This window comes from Leuresthes tenuis, unplaced genomic scaffold (genome assembly GCF_036924035.1).
Source record: "Leuresthes tenuis unplaced genomic scaffold, fLeuTen1.0.hap1 SCAF_6, whole genome shotgun sequence".
NCBI lineage: Eukaryota > Metazoa > Chordata > Actinopteri > Atheriniformes > Atherinopsidae > Leuresthes > Leuresthes tenuis.
The window spans coordinates 20,381,252-20,398,049 of record NW_027325360.1 but is presented as its reverse complement, the minus strand read 5'-3'; the positions used below and the strand labels follow the sequence as shown (position 1 = coordinate 20,398,049).

The 16,798-nt window shown below is 40.9% G+C and overlaps 1 protein-coding gene across 1 annotated transcript; it reads right to left on the bottom strand.

The window, feature by feature from the left end:
* Positions 1-926: 926 nt before the first annotated feature.
* nr2f1a (nuclear receptor subfamily 2, group F, member 1a) lies at positions 927-9,358 on the bottom strand. Its single transcript, XM_072388125.1, has 3 exons — positions 8,030-9,358; positions 6,132-6,659; positions 927-2,166 (listed from the first exon to the last, which is right to left on the bottom strand). Exons 1-3 carry the CDS (start codon positions 8,460-8,462, stop codon positions 1,892-1,894), a joined length of 1,236 nt encoding a protein of 411 aa, XP_072244226.1. The 5' UTR covers positions 8,463-9,358; the 3' UTR covers positions 927-1,891.
* Positions 9,359-16,798: the final 7,440 nt, after the last annotated feature.

The following is a 16,798-nucleotide window of genomic DNA, read 5'->3' as shown; positions in this document are numbered from 1 at the left end:
GGGATCGGACGCTCAGACAGACTAATGCAGGGACAGAAACTGTGTGTAACCCATCTAACACACTGTGGACTTATCGATGTACTCATTACACTCCGAGTATATCAGGTAAACCAAGGCCACCTCTCTTTCTCTCTTCCTCTCACACACAGGCACACACTCACGCGCAGACACTTGATTTCCTTCTAACACGTTTCTCCTCTCATTTGTCTCAGCACTGGCTCCACGGTCTCTCTTCCTCCCTCCCTCGCCTTCCTCCTCTCCATTCCCACACAATGCATCACACTCGGTGTTCCTATCGACTGGCTTACATGCTGTAAAATACATTTTCCAGATTGATCACGCATATCACAGCAGCTTTGCAGCGGGGCCTAACCCTTTTGCCAAATGACGCCCACATCAATACTGAAGCATGCAATGCACTATCAAGGCAGAGTTTTTAGGAATGGGGGTGAGGCGGGGAGGTATTGTTTGGTTTATGGAGAACCACCTTGATTAAGCCACGGGAGGAAGGATAGAGGTGGCACTGTGTGGTGCACAGGCTTCCCTTGCTGTCTGGGAAAAATATTAAACATTAATGCGCTCACAGGCTGGCAGAGAGCTCACTGCTGTGGTTCCTCACGTTTTGTCTCCCCTTCTTTGTATCCGCAATGCCAGTTATGCCAGCTGTTCTTTCAAAATGTAAGATGCACGTCTATTGTGGCATTACCATACTTGATCCCTTGCATCACCCCCTTTTCACAGGTGGGTACAGAATCCAAACAATGAATTCAGAATAATATGTTTATAACCCAGGATCTGCAGGTTTCACTTGTGCTTTTTCATATAGAAGCCAGGAGCGCACAGAAACAACAGACCCCAACAGATGGTTTAAAATAAGCCCGACCACATTGACATTTGCTCTCAGGAAAATGCTTGAGAATGAGACATTGTTGCCTATTTCTTTTTTTAATAGTACAGTCACCATCACACAACTTCATCAACCGACCTTTCTGCAAAAAGCTGCATCATGGAGTAAGCAATTGAAGGCAACAACCAATAAAATTCAAGAAACAATGAAAATTTTCAAGACGAAACAAACAAAATGTATTTGAAATGATATATTAAAAGTGCTTTTGATTTTCATGTCTCTCCTCTTTGACTGATGATCGACTCCACACGCACTCATGGCCCGGAGAAAAGGCGCCCCAGACGTCCTGGAGTAAAAATGTCAGTAAAAATGTCCTCGAGGTCAGTTTGCTGCAGTTGCAGGTCCATCGTATCAATTGGGAAAAAGTTCAACCATCAGTGGTGATATTGTCACAGCGATTAGACTGTTTCTTATTTGTCTAAATTTCTTTATTTTTCTGTTTTTAAATTTTCACTTCAATTTTAATTCTTGGAGAACATAGCTTCGACAACATATATCGCACTCATTATAAGAAGCAAAAGGTTATATCAAAAAATTATTAGTATAGAATCACAGAAACCCTGGTTTAGAACCAGAAAAAATACAAAACAGAGAGGTACATAGACACAGGACAATTCTTATAATTGCTTGGAAACATTATTTTCCCGCTAAGTCTTGATTCTTTTTTTCTTACTGCGCATATGATGTTTTTCATTTTATTTGAATTTTTTACAAAAAAAAAAGGAAAATAAAGACTAGTATTTTACAAAATGAAGAGTATTGTTCTTGAAGATGAGGGTGGATTTACACAGGTGTAAAGTCCAGTTCCAATATTTTTCTGTACATAATGTATTCCATCACAGTCCCAGAAGACAGAAAAAAAGTAATGTCTTCCAAGTTTCTCAGAAAAGGTCCTATATATAGTCTTCTTGGAGGAGGATGGGGTGAGGGGTGCTGAATTTTGGTCCTTTTTTTCCTCTCTTATTTCCTCTTTCATATGAGGGATCATTGGATGGACATGTAAGGCCAGTTGAAGCTGCTCCCGGATAATAGCATATCCCTGATGAGGGTTTCAATAGGAGTTTTACCTACCAAACGTACGAAGAACAGCTGCTCGATTACCGAAGAGGAGACGGTGCGCAGAGAGGGAAGCCGCAGCAGGAGCTTGCCAAAGCGGCTGGGTTGGTTCGGGTACTGGCTCCTCACATACTCCTCCAGGGCGCACTGGGATTTCTCCTGTAGGGACTCGATGTGAGCAGCATCCGACAGGCCGCAAGCGTCTGAGAAACACACACCAAAAGCACAATAGTTAAGATCCTTACTTATCTGAACCCTAGAGTACAGTTTTTGAGGAAAAGTCACTGAATGGGATTCTGATATACATTTCGTATAACAAGTCGAGCAAAAACGGTGGGCTAATAATATATCATTATAATGTATTTCTAATTATGTCAGGTCACCATGGTTGCAGAAAAGTGCACCTCAGGGGAACCTGTGATATCACGTAGCGTACACATAGCATGGCTTATCACTTTTTCCTTCCAACTATTCAAAAAGACAACGCTCAAATTATAGTGCTGGTGAATTTGCCGATATTTTCTTTACAATTTTCGTACACAGAACCACATCGTCAATTTTTTGTCCCTAGTGAGCCTTACCAAGCGCACACCTTGCCATACCCAATATACATCCTGCAAAATGTCTCTGGTTATCACTCAGCACCCACCATTACATGTTATTGACAATGTAGAATGAACAAACAAGCTGCCCAAACATGCTACATCACACTGAGCGAGTGGGACTGTCACACAGAATAAACAGGGGACTTGCTGCTGGGTTAGAGGATGCACAATTCAGTGGAGGGTATCGCTGCCTGTTCTCACAACAATCAACACGAATATAGAGCTAAATGTCAAAGTTATAGGTGTGTAGATTGAGAAGTGATGGGGCAGTAAAGCAATGGCGAAAGGTAGAGTATAGGCCCAAATACCGCTCCTCTTTATGCCTGGACTCTAGGGATTCAAGTATAAAGCAACATAAACGGCACTGATGAATCTGAAATTACACTGGATGTAATGTGACCTAATTACTCTGCTGTAAGCTGTTAAGTGATTTCGCTGCTCTTCTCTCCATAGACCACTCTTGGCCTGTTTTCCATGTAGCCTATAGGACAGTCCGCTGAAAGCAATCAAATTTATTAGAGGAGGTGAAGTCAATAGTCACAGAGAAGAGACATAAAATGTCAGAAAATGAGCATGTGCAACACGGCAGGCGAGACGTGCTGGATGTTCACTGGCGGGTTCTGCAGCCACGCTTCAAGACAGACAAAAGCATACGAGGCTTGTTAGTCCCTTGCGTGTTTTGTCTGTCTTAAAAGGATCTGTTTTTTTCACCCAAACTGAGCATACATCTTAAAGTGCTGTAAATGCAAACAGCGTAACCGCTCGCATATATGGTCCCACAAGAAGTCTTAGCTGTCCTCAGAAGATACTGTTTAGAGCTGTGCTTTTGTGGAAACTACACAGGAAAGGCTGCTTTAGTTTTCAAGCACTATACTTTAAGCTTTGGATTGAAGCTTTTAAGCTTATTCGTAATTTCTCCCTGCTATAACTCACTATAGCTAGACACAATAACCTTATGAACCCAGGAGCAACGCTGAGATCTCGGGGTGATTTACTGTGACCTTAGTCCGGCTGGTCAAAGCCCCATGTGTGCAAATCCCTATGGATTAAAGCTGAGTGTCTCTTTTAAAATCTTCAGCAATCGATACGGTTTAAATTAATTACATTTGAACATTTCTAGCAAAATATAGCAGGAGGCTATTTGGCATGAATTTTACATTGCAGTGATATAGAGGGTTCCAAGCATTGCAGAATATATGCAGTTGAATGCGTATATAAAGAGAAAGCTGGTAAAAGACACCCCACAGCTCTCCATAAGGTCTCCCTGCAACCACTGCACCCCACAACCTCAACAGGCTGAGACATGGGAGCAGATAGCTTCCAGATCCAAACGAGTATTTCTGTAAGTTAACAAAGGCACACATCACGACATGCACGTGTGGATAAGGAGTTAATATAAGACAATGATCCAGATCTGTGGTGAAATAGTTTACTCAGGCCACCATTATTTATGCATCAAATACTGACAAGGCTGGTGTTATTAAAGGCAAACATTCCACGCTAATCTTGGCACAGTGCCACGTGACTTGCTGTAGCCGACATCAGTTTGTAGCCTATCACACAAACTAAATGATCTATTAGAAAACATGGGGGGTGTTAATGTGTATATGGAGTTTCTCTGGGTAATCTGGGCTGAATTACTGGAACGCCGTGCAATAAAAATATATGATCAGATGTGTCACAGCACACGGTTACAGTTGCAGGATGAGAAAGCTAATTTTGAATAAAGTCAGTAAAAAAATCTATGAAGTTAGTGAAGACCGGTAATTGATATAAGAAAATATCATGATACAAACGTATCATGTGCGTAAAATTATATGTCATCAGAATGCCGTCAACTTTGGCGTTTCAAATTGCCAACACCCCCCCCCCCCCCTCCCCCATCTCAGCAGTAATCATTATGGTTTCTGAAACTTATAATGTAAACAGTTGCAAAGTCACCAATCAGTAGCATTACTTAAGTGATGAAAACAGGAAGCTAAATGTTGAAGTTGGTTCAGATTAAAATGCAGATTCAGATTTTATATTTACAAGTTTAGTGAGCAATAATTTAGATTTTGTATCATTTAGTCCTTGATTATACTCACCTTATTACTATATGCACTCACACACTCGATATGGGATTTTGAAATAACATGAGCAATTACTGAAGTAATAATATAATATAATATAATATAATATAATATAATATAATATAATATAATATAATATAATATAATATAGTATAATATAATATAATATAATATAATATAATATAATATAATATAATATAATATTGGAATTTTTATAGGTAATTAACATGAGTAGTTGTAGATCCCTGTAATGTTTCATTAATAATAAATAATTATTACTAAGATATTCTGAAAGACAAGTGTAGCCTCTTAATGTAAAATCAAATTATTGCGCTTTCAATGGATCTTGAAAATATAAATTACTTCAAGCTTAAAACACATCTGACAACCACAATAAATGTAGTTATTCTATCATGAACGTGTCCAATTATAGAATATGTAAGCCTTGTTTCCAGATTTTTTACATTTTTTTTAGACAAGCCAAATATGAGAGGAGTGAGGTCGAAACTTTGAGGAAAGTTAAGAAATAGTTTTGGGGCGTGAAAGTGAGTGCAGACTTTCCTTTTCCTTTCCATAATCACCAGACTCCTCTGACATAGCAGGCCTAATGACACCAAATGTACACAACTAACTCCAAAATAGCATCTAAATTACGCACCGAGAGTAAATAAGGACATTAAGAACCGTGCCCCAGTCAGCCATCAATTAAGCTATCAACAATGTAGGTTACTTTTAAAAACTGCTACCGATTACTTTCAAAGCTTTGCGACAGGAGAAACTATCCCCAGTAACTAAGAAAATTAATAGGTCAGCTGAGATTAATCCACTAATAACTTGTGTTATTAAGTGCTGTTCTGTCCTACAGATGCACTGACATACGAGTCAACTTCCATCAGGCTTTTTGATCTCAGTCTGTTAGGGATTATTTCCTGCCCCCGAAGACATGTGTTTGTGCACGAAAAACAAGGATAAAAGCATGCAGCGACACTCATAAATGCATCAGCTGTCATACATCACCCACTGACAGACTATTTCATCTTTACGCTCAATTATTTGACACCTGTTCCAAAATTTATGGGCACGAACAATCTCGGTTTTATATTCAAACAGGCTCAAAATGCTTTAAGCTCAAAGAATATAGACTATTTACCGTGATATTGTAAATTATCTCAGATTTTAAAAGGCTTTGAACGGAGAGATACACTTAAAAACGCGATGCACTCTCTCAGTCTGGATGTGTTTACACGTCTTAGTCAGCGGCCACAACTGACATGGGAATGCATGTAAGTGGATATGAAGCAAGCTTGCTGACAAAATAGCTTTTTCATCGACAACACAAACATCTCGAGCACTCGGATCTGTGACCAGTCGATATCTGACAGCCATATTCTTGGTGCCACCGTGCTTTGCCCCGTAAGCCTCACTCCCACTACCAGAACCAGGCCTCTTATGAATATAGACATGTTCATGTGTGACATGTTGGACACCCACCTGATGTAAAAAGCACGATGGCCTTGAGGCAGCTGTACTCTGCCGAGTCTACGTGCAGGGTCTTAAGCTTCTCCACTTGCTCCTGGAAGATCCGGATGTGATCCATGAAAGCCACGACGCGATCCGCGGACATCGGGGAGGCGTGGAGGCCCGCCGCGGCGAGCAGAGGGGCCACATGCAGAGGCATGGAACACTGGGCCGCGTTAAGCACAAACAATTCGCTCCACGTCAGCCTGAGAAGAGACACCTGGTCGGTGATCTGCAGGTCGGGAAAGAAAGGGATGTTTCTCGCCCACTCCACGGCGCTGAAGAGCAAACGAGCCGCCAGCTCGCAGATGTTCTCGATGCCCATGATATTGTTGGGCTGCATGCACTGGCTCCCGTACCGGGACGTCGGGTAAGGTTCTGCCCGCAGCAATAACGAGATGTATCCGGACAGATAGCAATGGCCATTCAGAGGGTCCCCGTTCGTCAGCGCGTACTGGCCTGGGTTGGGCTGGGTTGGAGGCATTCGTCCTCGCTGAACCGCTAACAAAAAGAAAGAGAAAAAGAGGAAATGTGCATCCAGGACTGATAAACATTGTCCACGAGTGGTACAACCGTCAAAGAAGCTACAACTAGTGTGTTTCTTTCCAGTAACCGTTATGTACTGAAACTAAAATTTTACAAGCTTTTCAAAACACACTGACTACTGTATGGCAACACTGTAATATTACAAAGCAAATGATTCTATGGACGACATGAAAAATTCATGCAGTGTTCCCCAATCTTCACCAATTTGTCTTTAGGGATACAGATTACAAAGCAGGGTTGTGTTCAGATGGAAATACACTGAGTCTGACAAATAAAAATCATATATTTTCAGTTTTCCTACAGGAAATTTAACAAACGTACTATTGTGGATATTTTAAGGCGTAATTGCATATTACTTCAGCAAAATATTTAGACGATGCTTAGGTTATTAAACAAATGTTAACTGTGGCCAAACATGTAAATAATATGATTGACAATTACCATTAAATCCAATCTCATTTATAGATTTTGCCCAAATCAAAAGGTCAGCTGGGAATAAAAGGGATTCAGGAAGTGTTTAATATTGAAAATAAAATATTAATGCAAGTCAGTGCACATTACACGTCGACTTGTAGTTTATACTGCAGACAATAGACTGGAATTGAGGGATGTCTGCATAAACTGGAATCAAACACCTGAGATAGAGAGGAAAGTTATACGGCCTGTAATGCAGCAAGCAAAACAATGAGCCATGGGCAACTTCAGCGACATTATTCTGTGTCTGAGCTGTCTAGTCAGCACAAGCAGCCTGAAAGAGACGTGGCTTTGTAGTGCGTTCTTTTTACATTCTCACACACACACACGGATCACAAATCCTTCTGTACAATTATGAATTAGTAAGCTTACTTAAGGTACCGTTAGGGATGGGACCATTAGGCTTTCACACTGTACACACACACTTACACACACACACACACGCACGCACACACTCAAAGAGACACGTACATGCACATACACATGCACCTCTATTCTGCGCTATTCCTCTGTATGTAAAATAGAATTGTTGGAGCTTAAGCATTTGCTCACAAATGGTAAAGTTTAGAATACAAGAACAAATTTAAAAAATGGTAAACTGGACGAGCCGCTTTGTTCAGGCGACCTGCATTTACAAGTATAGCTGCTGTGGCTCCAATGGCCTTTTACCCTCTCTCGCAGAAACAGAGAGACGAACCACTCATGAAAACATCCCTCAAAAACACGGATAGAGTCTGCAGTATGCTCAGCTATGGAGCCTGTGACCTTAATGCAACATGGCAGCCCTGTACGTCTGCTATTAAGATGCGTGATCATGAGAGGGCTTTAAAAACATATTCATATATATTCACCTTCCCGCCGCATTCCCACTTTTAAACACTTCTTCAGTCGGCAGTATTGGCACTGATTTCGGTGGTGCTGATCAATGGGACAGTTCCTATTGGCACGACATGAGTATGTTAAGTTCCTCCGTACACTCCTCTTGAAGAAACTTTTGCATCCCTCGCAGGTGAACTGGCCATAGTGTTTGCCGCTCGATTTGTCTCCGCAAACCACACATTCAATATGCTGCTGACTCTGTCCAGAATTTTGACTCCCCTTGTCCCCGGCGGTCCCCGGCGTGGACGGGGGTCCCGGCTGGCTGGGGGTCTGCGGAGTGTGCGGCGCCGCCGACGCCGCTTGCTGCTGCTCCCTCGCCGGCTGAGCTGCTGGGTTGGGGCCGCTCGGAGGTCCTCCGGCCACGTCTTCCTGCGGATCTCGCCAGACGCTAACTACCATTGCCATATCTCGGCCCCGGAAAGTGCTATAAAGCGAAATGATCGCTGATGTGTATGAAGCGAAGAGGAGAAAAAAGGATCTCAAAAGACAGGGCAGTGCAAAGTCAAATCGGAGCACGCAATCTCATATGGGGTAAGAAGGGGAGTAAACGCGATCAATACATTCAAAATACAGGAGGGCGACTGAAAAGGCACCCGATCAGGATAAGCAAGTATCGGGAGGCCAGTTCCAAGGTAAATTGCAGTCAGCCATTCAGGAATCTCTAATCTTGAAGGAAAACCCGAGTCCAGACGTAACAAATTGCAGTTAGATATAAAATAGCCACAAAGGAAAGGCAGGAGCGATTCACATGGACGCAGGAACAAGTATTAAAAAAAAAAAGAAAAAAAACCTTTTTGCTGGAAAGACACGCGATCCAAAGTGCTGCGGAGATAAATTCCTTTCTCCTTTCTTCCCTTTGCTCCTTTACACTCCCGTCTTCGTCGTATAGGAGGAGAGGAAAAACTGAAGAGCTGGATTTTTACATCTATATTCTTAAATAAACCTCATCATCTCGCCCAGCAGCGAAAGAAAACCGCGTCGCCGAATGAAGTGCCCATGTATAGTTTCACCTCTCTCCAGCAGGAGGAATGGAGATACGAAGAGAAAAGATAAAAAAAAGAAGAGGAAAAACACCAACTACTAATAGAATATGCAAGAAGAAGGAGAGACCCAAAAATGAATGCGCTTAAACGGGAGGACCAGCAGAGCAATGTTTCCGAAACGGGGGATCTGCGCGAATGTCTGTATATAGTGAACTTTGACACTACTATTGAAACTGACACGTTTCTATGGAGATCGCTGCGCCTTATATGGTGCTCATGTCAAGGAGCCAAGAGAGGGGCTGCTGGAGACTGATAATCAAAGGCGACTGACTGGCCAGAGCCCTGCATAGAGGAGGAGGAGAGGAGGAGAGGGGGGATAGAGGGAGAGAGAAAATGGGAGGCTAAGGTTATAGCCAAGCCCTCTCTTTCTCTCCATTGGTTAGAGTCCCCCTCCGTTCATTCACTGCAAAAAATGTCCATCTCAATAAGTCATTTGGTCTCGTGTTCAAATGTAAAAATCTTATTTTTCACTTGAAATTTAGTAAAACAGAGCAGATAGCAGAAATCTACATGTTTCCGATCGCACTGCAAGTCTTGGGCATATTTTATTAAACCTATACATTCGAATAGAGTTGAATCAGGGAGAGTCCGTTGGAACATTGACAGGCGATGTGAATTGACAGTGATGGATCGGTTGGCATAGACTATAAATCGAGGCATTTCTCTCCGAGATGGAAGATTCAAACCGCCGTCTTGGTATATCCAAGATTTCCAGACTCAGTGCTGAGCGGGTTGATGTCTGCAGGTGGATATTTTTTGCAGTGTAGCCATCTACGACTGGAGGTGGGGAGAGGGGGAGTGGGGGGGCTCTGACAGGCACAATTTACATTGAGCTCGCCCCGCGCTGCTATTTACTTTGAAACCTGATTAGTATGGGCCGTCTATTGTCACCAAAAAGAGGAAGAAACCCTGGATAGAATGGCGAAAAAAGCGGGGTAAAGGCAAGGGGGGGACAAAGCTTTTACGCACGACAAATAAACCAAAAGCTGTGCGCAGCGGAGAAAGGGGGATTCTGACTGAGAAATTCCCCAAAGTTTCAACATGGTTTGTCTCGGACTGTTATCTTTATTATTAAACTAAATGTTGTCTTCACAAGCTTGACGTGGATTTATATTTTTATACATTGTCTTATCCTTAGCATGCGCATTGCGGTACATCGTCGCCTGTAGTCGACACAGTCTGGATCATTAAAACTTACAATTTAGTACAAAATCAGTTTATAACAAGACGAAAACGTCACGAAGAAGAAAGATGCATAGATGAAAATGTTTTACCGACGGGATGTATAGTCAACAGCAGAAAATCTCCAAAATTAGACGGAGAAATATGCAATATCTAGCATTTATCAAGATCTCATAATCTCAACACTCATTGAGCTGGTGTCACGTTATCTCTTAATAATGTCAGTAATTCAGAATAAAGTGAAGTTACTGTGAATTGGGATCCGGGCTGTTTTGTATCAGCGTTTCTGCAGGCTTTCTACCTCTTCAACTGAAAAATGTCTGGATCGCGCTGCCATCTAGCGTACATTGTACAATTACAACTTCATACTAATGCATGTACAAGTCATAAAACATGCATTTTTAAAAACTATGAAACAAAACAACGAACTCTAAAAAAAGCAAAGCTGTCTTTCGTCTTTTTAACCTTTGAAATATACAGAAATGATGTAATGTTAATGCTGCCTGGCAAAGATAGAAACTTTTACAGAACCTCGATCAGTTGAATTTAAATAAATTAAATTAAAGATAGTCTTCTGGAATCATAATTGCTTGCTATTTAGATTGACCATAAAATCAAAACGATGTGCATAAATTGTCTCCAAAAATATGGATACCGTGCTGGTAATGATTATCTCCTTCCATTATTTTCATTTATAATTGAACAAAACAAAATCTTTCTACGCATATCTTCAACCACACCACATATAAGAAGATAGAGCGTTAATATGCAAGTGTCCCCTTTGAAAAGGCTTAGGAGGGATGGGTTGTTTTTTAAGTATTCAACAAGAGAGCTCTCTCTCCCGTCCTTGTCTCGGACACTCTACTGAAACTCCCCGGCCATGTCTCCAGCTCTTTGAAAAGGTGAAACCAATAAGATTAAATCGGACAAAGATTTTTTTCTGTAAGTGTATCATTAAGATTTAACTCCGCACATTGGTGAGGGGGTCCGCGGGAGAAGAAGAGAGGAGAGTGAGAGGAACAGCGAATGGGAGCTGGGTAGAGGCTCTAATAGAAATCTGTGAAACGGCGAGAGAAAAAGGAGAAAGTGGACGGCAGGATATTAAAAGAAGAAGCACATGCGGCAGCGGCGGTTACCAGTTGAGGAGCTGCTTTAGACCTGGATGAAACCAGTCACCAGTAAGGCAAGTACACTCTTTATTTTTCACTCCTGTAACGCTGCACACTCGCGTCTCTTAACGCAGGGTTTGAATTCTCTGAGTTACGCCACATGACCGTTTACTTCAGTACATACAGAATACCCGAGTTGAGTCAGACTCACAACTTTTTTAAAACTTTGTAGATATCAGCATCCTTTCTCATTATAATCGCAGATTTTCGAAGGTCGTTTCCCCATTTTCTAGCGGTCCCAACCAATTTGTACATCAGATAGTAGTGATAATATAAAAGACTGTTGATGTACGACGGGATGTGAGAGCCCTTTTTTTCTCACGTCCTATGCACCTCACCTGAAAGCCTATTTGTTGGCTGAACACATAATGAAAAGATCGATAGCCGTCTGTTTGTCTCAGAGATAGTGTCACCGGATTAAAAGGCTGATCAGTGAGAGCAGACGTTGCACATCTTTTAAAGTATTTCTAAAGTGCCAGTTTAGGCAGAATACTATGAGATGCAAACATTGTAAATCCGCGCAAATTTTCAGCGCACCGCCAAGAGCATGTTATGTGTCAGAGTAGTCTGCAGTGAGGAAATGTAAGATGACATGCATTGTGATTTATCAAAACAGCATTATTGATGTGAAGGGACTGCAATGCAATGTAGGCCAGGTTAACGTATTCCAGGACAAAGCGCACGTTAAAGAGCTTTGTTAAATAACTTAACATAATTTAATAATTGCACGTGTACACAAAGTTCATGCAAATTAATCATTTTACATGAGCCATTTAAGATATATTTTTCATATCGTATTACTCAAGTTTCTAACTTTTTTATTGAACACATACACACACACACACACACACAAAAACACACACATATATATATATATATATATATATAAAACTAATTGGGTTACCCAAGTGAAAAATATATAAGGAATTAATCATCAAATTATGAAACATGTGATTGAGTTGATGGATGCTTTTACGCATTACATAGCAGCCGACTTTCATATTCAGGATTATAATGGTCTTTGTGAAAAATGGGCTTTTCTGCTGATAATTATTGCTGTTAGAATAAAGATGATGGCTCTTTTAAACAAAACTGAATACACACAAATAATAGATTCCATATCACTGCATACTTCCCCTTGCATAAAGGCTCTTAATTAAACATTTATAAGAATGGGAAACACAATGCAGTTTTACTAAATCTATGATCAATATGAAAGTCTCAGTGCACAGATTCAGACGATATATGGCTCGCAAAACGCAGCTTTAATGCAGCTGAAACCAACAAGCAGCACAATCAGTTGGGAAAACCCTGAGGTCACAAGTGCAAGGCCCCCCAATAAAACGACAGATGACAACAAGAACGCATTTCAGAGCGTTTCATACGATGCAAACGGGTGTAGAGATTTATAAATGGTCAAGGGTCTGTTTATTATTGATTGTGTGTAATCACATCAGGGTTATAACCAAAGCATACAGTCAATAAGACATTGTTTGGGCTTTGAGGTTGATTTCCTTTTCCAGGGGCCTCTGCTCCAAACGACTGTAGACAAGAGAGTTAGATTTCTAAGAGTCGGGGTAAAGCTGGCATGTGCGACTTTAACACTTCCCTGCAAAATTGAAATGACCGAAAGACCAAAACGAAGTAACTGATGGACATCTTTATGAGTGGCTGCTCAGGCAGCGGTAAATATCTCCCATGTTGGTCCTGACTGAATCTTTAAACACACACTCATTAATAGCCTAATCGAGCATAAAGTGCAGCTACAAACTTTCCTTAAATCTTTACAGTGGTACTTAGGTTCTAAGGATCTTGTGTGAGAATACTGCCATTACACTTCATCACCTGTTATTTAGCAAAGATATAGTTTCCACTATTTTCTTACTGGTTAATATTAGTTTAAAAAGAAAGTACTCCCACATCTGAGCACTGAGTTTCATATTTGATATCGTTTGCATCATAGGTGTCACATTAACAATTTATTGGCACAGAATCTTTGAAATTATTAATAATTGCAGGTGGATTTATTTCTTGATTCGTGTGAACAGTGACCTTACAGAAGCACATTGATGTGCACTGTTTAAGTTGGACAAATGTGTCTAAATTCCCTCTTGCAACTAAGCCTAAATACTCAAGTATTGGATTATATTAAGACCTTTGACCTATTTGACACTACATTTTGACACGGTTTATGCGTGGCACCTTATCAGCCTATAAGTGCTGAGTAAATAACACACATATAGTTACAAACAGAACAAATGATGTGATAACTGTTCACGTCCAGAAAAAAATAAGTCTATCGCATTTTAAGGTTTGAATTGGACGCTTTGTTGCTTGAAGTGTTTATGGGATGAGGAGGGAGGAGGGGATGAAGGGCAAGGATTGGGGGGCGAGAGGGGATTCTTTTTGTCCAAATCTGATCCTCAAATTATTCTGGGGGCTCAGATTGGTGTGAAAGGGACGAGAAGGTCACTTGAAATCGCCTCTTATCCGATTGCCCCCCCCCCCCCCCCCCCCCCCCCCACCCCCAATGGATGAGCAACTTTAAATAGTCATAATCTAAATGCTCTCAATGGAAAATCCGTGAGAAATAGTGGAAAATTCACCTGAGCCTGCAGGCTAAATATATAGGTAACATCAACTCACTAAATGATGTGGCTATTAATTTTAACTGGGAACTCAAAGGGTGTCTCTTCAAAACATTTTACATTTCATTTTAGAACATACAAACATCAGTCAGTCAATAAACGTTACTATAACAGCCATGTGCCCTTCATGTTGATAATAATAACATTGTTAATGAGTTTTAAAGTTAAATCTGCCATAAAAGTTGCGAATGTTACCATGTGAATCATCCTGGCTTATATATGTAGGTTTATTTATTTACTATTATTTTGAATATGCACTGGCGTTCACAGGGATTTGCGCTCTTTCATATTTACAAGAGATGAAAGAGATGATGATGGAGTTTTTGTATTTCCGACTATAATTGAAGACAATAACTACAGTGACTTTTCCAGTTAGGCTTGAGGTTGAGTTAAGTTAGAGGCATTGTCAGTTTATGCTATGGGCAATGGCTTTATTGCTCGCTAACCATCTTTTTTTTTTTGGAGGCTATGTGCTAATTACTTTGGATGGTCCCAGAGACGGAGATTATAAATCCATTAGCACCGAAACCCTTGTGGTTCCACAGTGCAAACACTGTAATTTTGTAGTACACCCAAAAACCAAACTTTAAGTACCAGAGGCTGGAAGTGGGGAAACAGATTTTCAACAACGTGTGTTGCTACTTCCACGGGTTCCAGTGAGAAAAGAAGCCGGCGTATCAATCAGTAGCTGAGCCGAAAACACACTATCAGAAGGGTGTCTGACCGCCAGTGGAGTTAAGCTTAAAGTTCATTGTCTTTGTCAGCTTCACGCAACAATGTAATCTTAAATGACCAACACCAGTTTTATATTCGGATAACTATTTTAGGCAAGTTTTGGAACTGATTTCGTCCCATTCCCCAGGTGCTCGTCAAAAATCCAAGGAGCGATGCAGCTTTAAGGAATAAAGTGGACGAAAAAAAAGAGACTTTATCTGTTTGAGTGCGTTTAAAGAGGGCAACGCAAAAACAGTGAGCTGAGCGAGGGTGTGCAACGACTTCTAACCCTTAAAGTAATTTATTTCAGGGAAACCCGGGGGCAAAGGTGGAATTCTTGAGAAATTCAACAAGGATAAGCGAGCTTTAGGAATTCTGCACGCAGATTACCTTTCATCCCATCCTCACATTATCCGACAACACACCGTGGAAATATAGTTCAGCGACACAAGAGCGAGATTACCTTTCCAACACAGAGGAGTGCAAAAAAACGTTTTTAATAAGTATTGCGATTATTTGAGGAGCGAACAAGAAAAGAGAGAGACGGCGGAGGAGGCGAGAAAGAGAAAAGGAGGAAAGGGGAGGAGGGGGGTGACAGTGGAGTGTTTTCCTATGAGCCTGAAAGGGGGGCTTCAAAAAGATGTCAGATCCCACCGTTCAGTGTCCTGTCACTGTCAGAGTAGTGTGAGGTGAGATCACATAATTGAGTTCATTCACACTTTCTTGCTGACATTAATGTTAACGATGAGTAAAATTGAGTAAATTCAGAACAAACAAAAATATGAAATTGACAGAAGTTGCTACCAAAACAAATCAGATCACCTTTGGCATCTTTAACAGAATTATGTTTACACTGTTGATTCCTTACACTGACTGACTCTGGGTTTTAGTTTGCCAAATTTTGGTAAAACTTTTTGGTTGTTTATCTTTTGGTTTGTAACTTAATGAGTAGCATGATATTAACACTGCGTCATTTCCCTCCATTTATTCCCAAAACCAACACACAGTGGGGGCTTAATTAGAAACGTAGTGTAGCTGAACCATCAACATGCTGGAGCCGAGAATGACTGAGCACACTGCTGCAGTGTAGTTTTCAACAATTGTGAGAAAACAGAAAGTAATTCCACCTCGAACTGTCTTGAGCAGTTTGAGTGGAATATTTGTCTTTCTGCATGAAGCAAAACTGTAAATATTTTCTGGAAATTAATGAAGATAAAACACATTAATCTTGAGTTTGACTTTAATCCCAATATCTCTTTTACAACTGTGAAACACTATTAAAAAAATGTAGCATACATTAGCTGATGCAGCAATTCTGTAAAATGCATCAATTATTTTAATTAAAATGACTAAAATGATAATATTTAAAGATGCCCCGAACTCTCTTAGCCATCCATCCACACACACATAGCCCCCCTTGAGATTTTATGTATTTTCATCTGAAAGGAGTGTGTGTGTGTGGTGTTTTGGGTGCGAGGGCACATGTGTGTAAAAAGACAGTGAAGTGAAGATGGCTCGTGTTTAGTGTCCAGACCTGGCAGATTGTGACCTTATCAATGTGAAACTCTTAAGATAAATTATTCATTGCACCTGCTTGATGTCTCTGGCCAAAGAATGACAAAGGTGTACCATTTAAGATGCATCTCAAAGGCATAAATATCAGCAACTGTGCTACCTGTCCTTTTTTACAGCAGGGAAAGGAAGAGGGATGCTGCATTTTAAACAGCAAAAATGGACAATTTGTCTCCTTAGAGAGGGTGGAGAGGAGCAAAAACAGTCACTGAGTAAGTTTATGCCACTCACTAAAAACTGAACTGTAATTCAACCGCATCGATTTCATCGTTCAAGTTTTGGCTGCCGTCAGCCATGTCATAATGTCAGTGACTCACAGGTGTCCAGCGTTTATGTGGGTTACTGAAGAGGGCCACCCACGGTGTCACTGCCAGCTTTATTCGCACTTGAATTTGTAAACATGAAGCAGAGAG

Excerpts from the sequence above, each read along its gene's own strand:
- nr2f1a (XM_072388125.1), bottom strand. The coding sequence starts at position 8,462 with ATGGCAATGGTAGTTAGCGTCTGGCGAGATCCGCAGGAAGACGTGGCC. Across the intron at positions 6,660-8,029 it reads AGTGGGAATGCGGCGGGAAG|CGGTTCAGCGAGGACGAATG; the intron begins GTGAATATATAT and ends TCTTTTTGTTAG. Across the intron at positions 2,167-6,131 it reads CATCGTGCTTTTTACATCAG|ACGCTTGCGGCCTGTCGGAT; the intron begins GTGGGTGTCCAA and ends TGTGTTTCTCAG.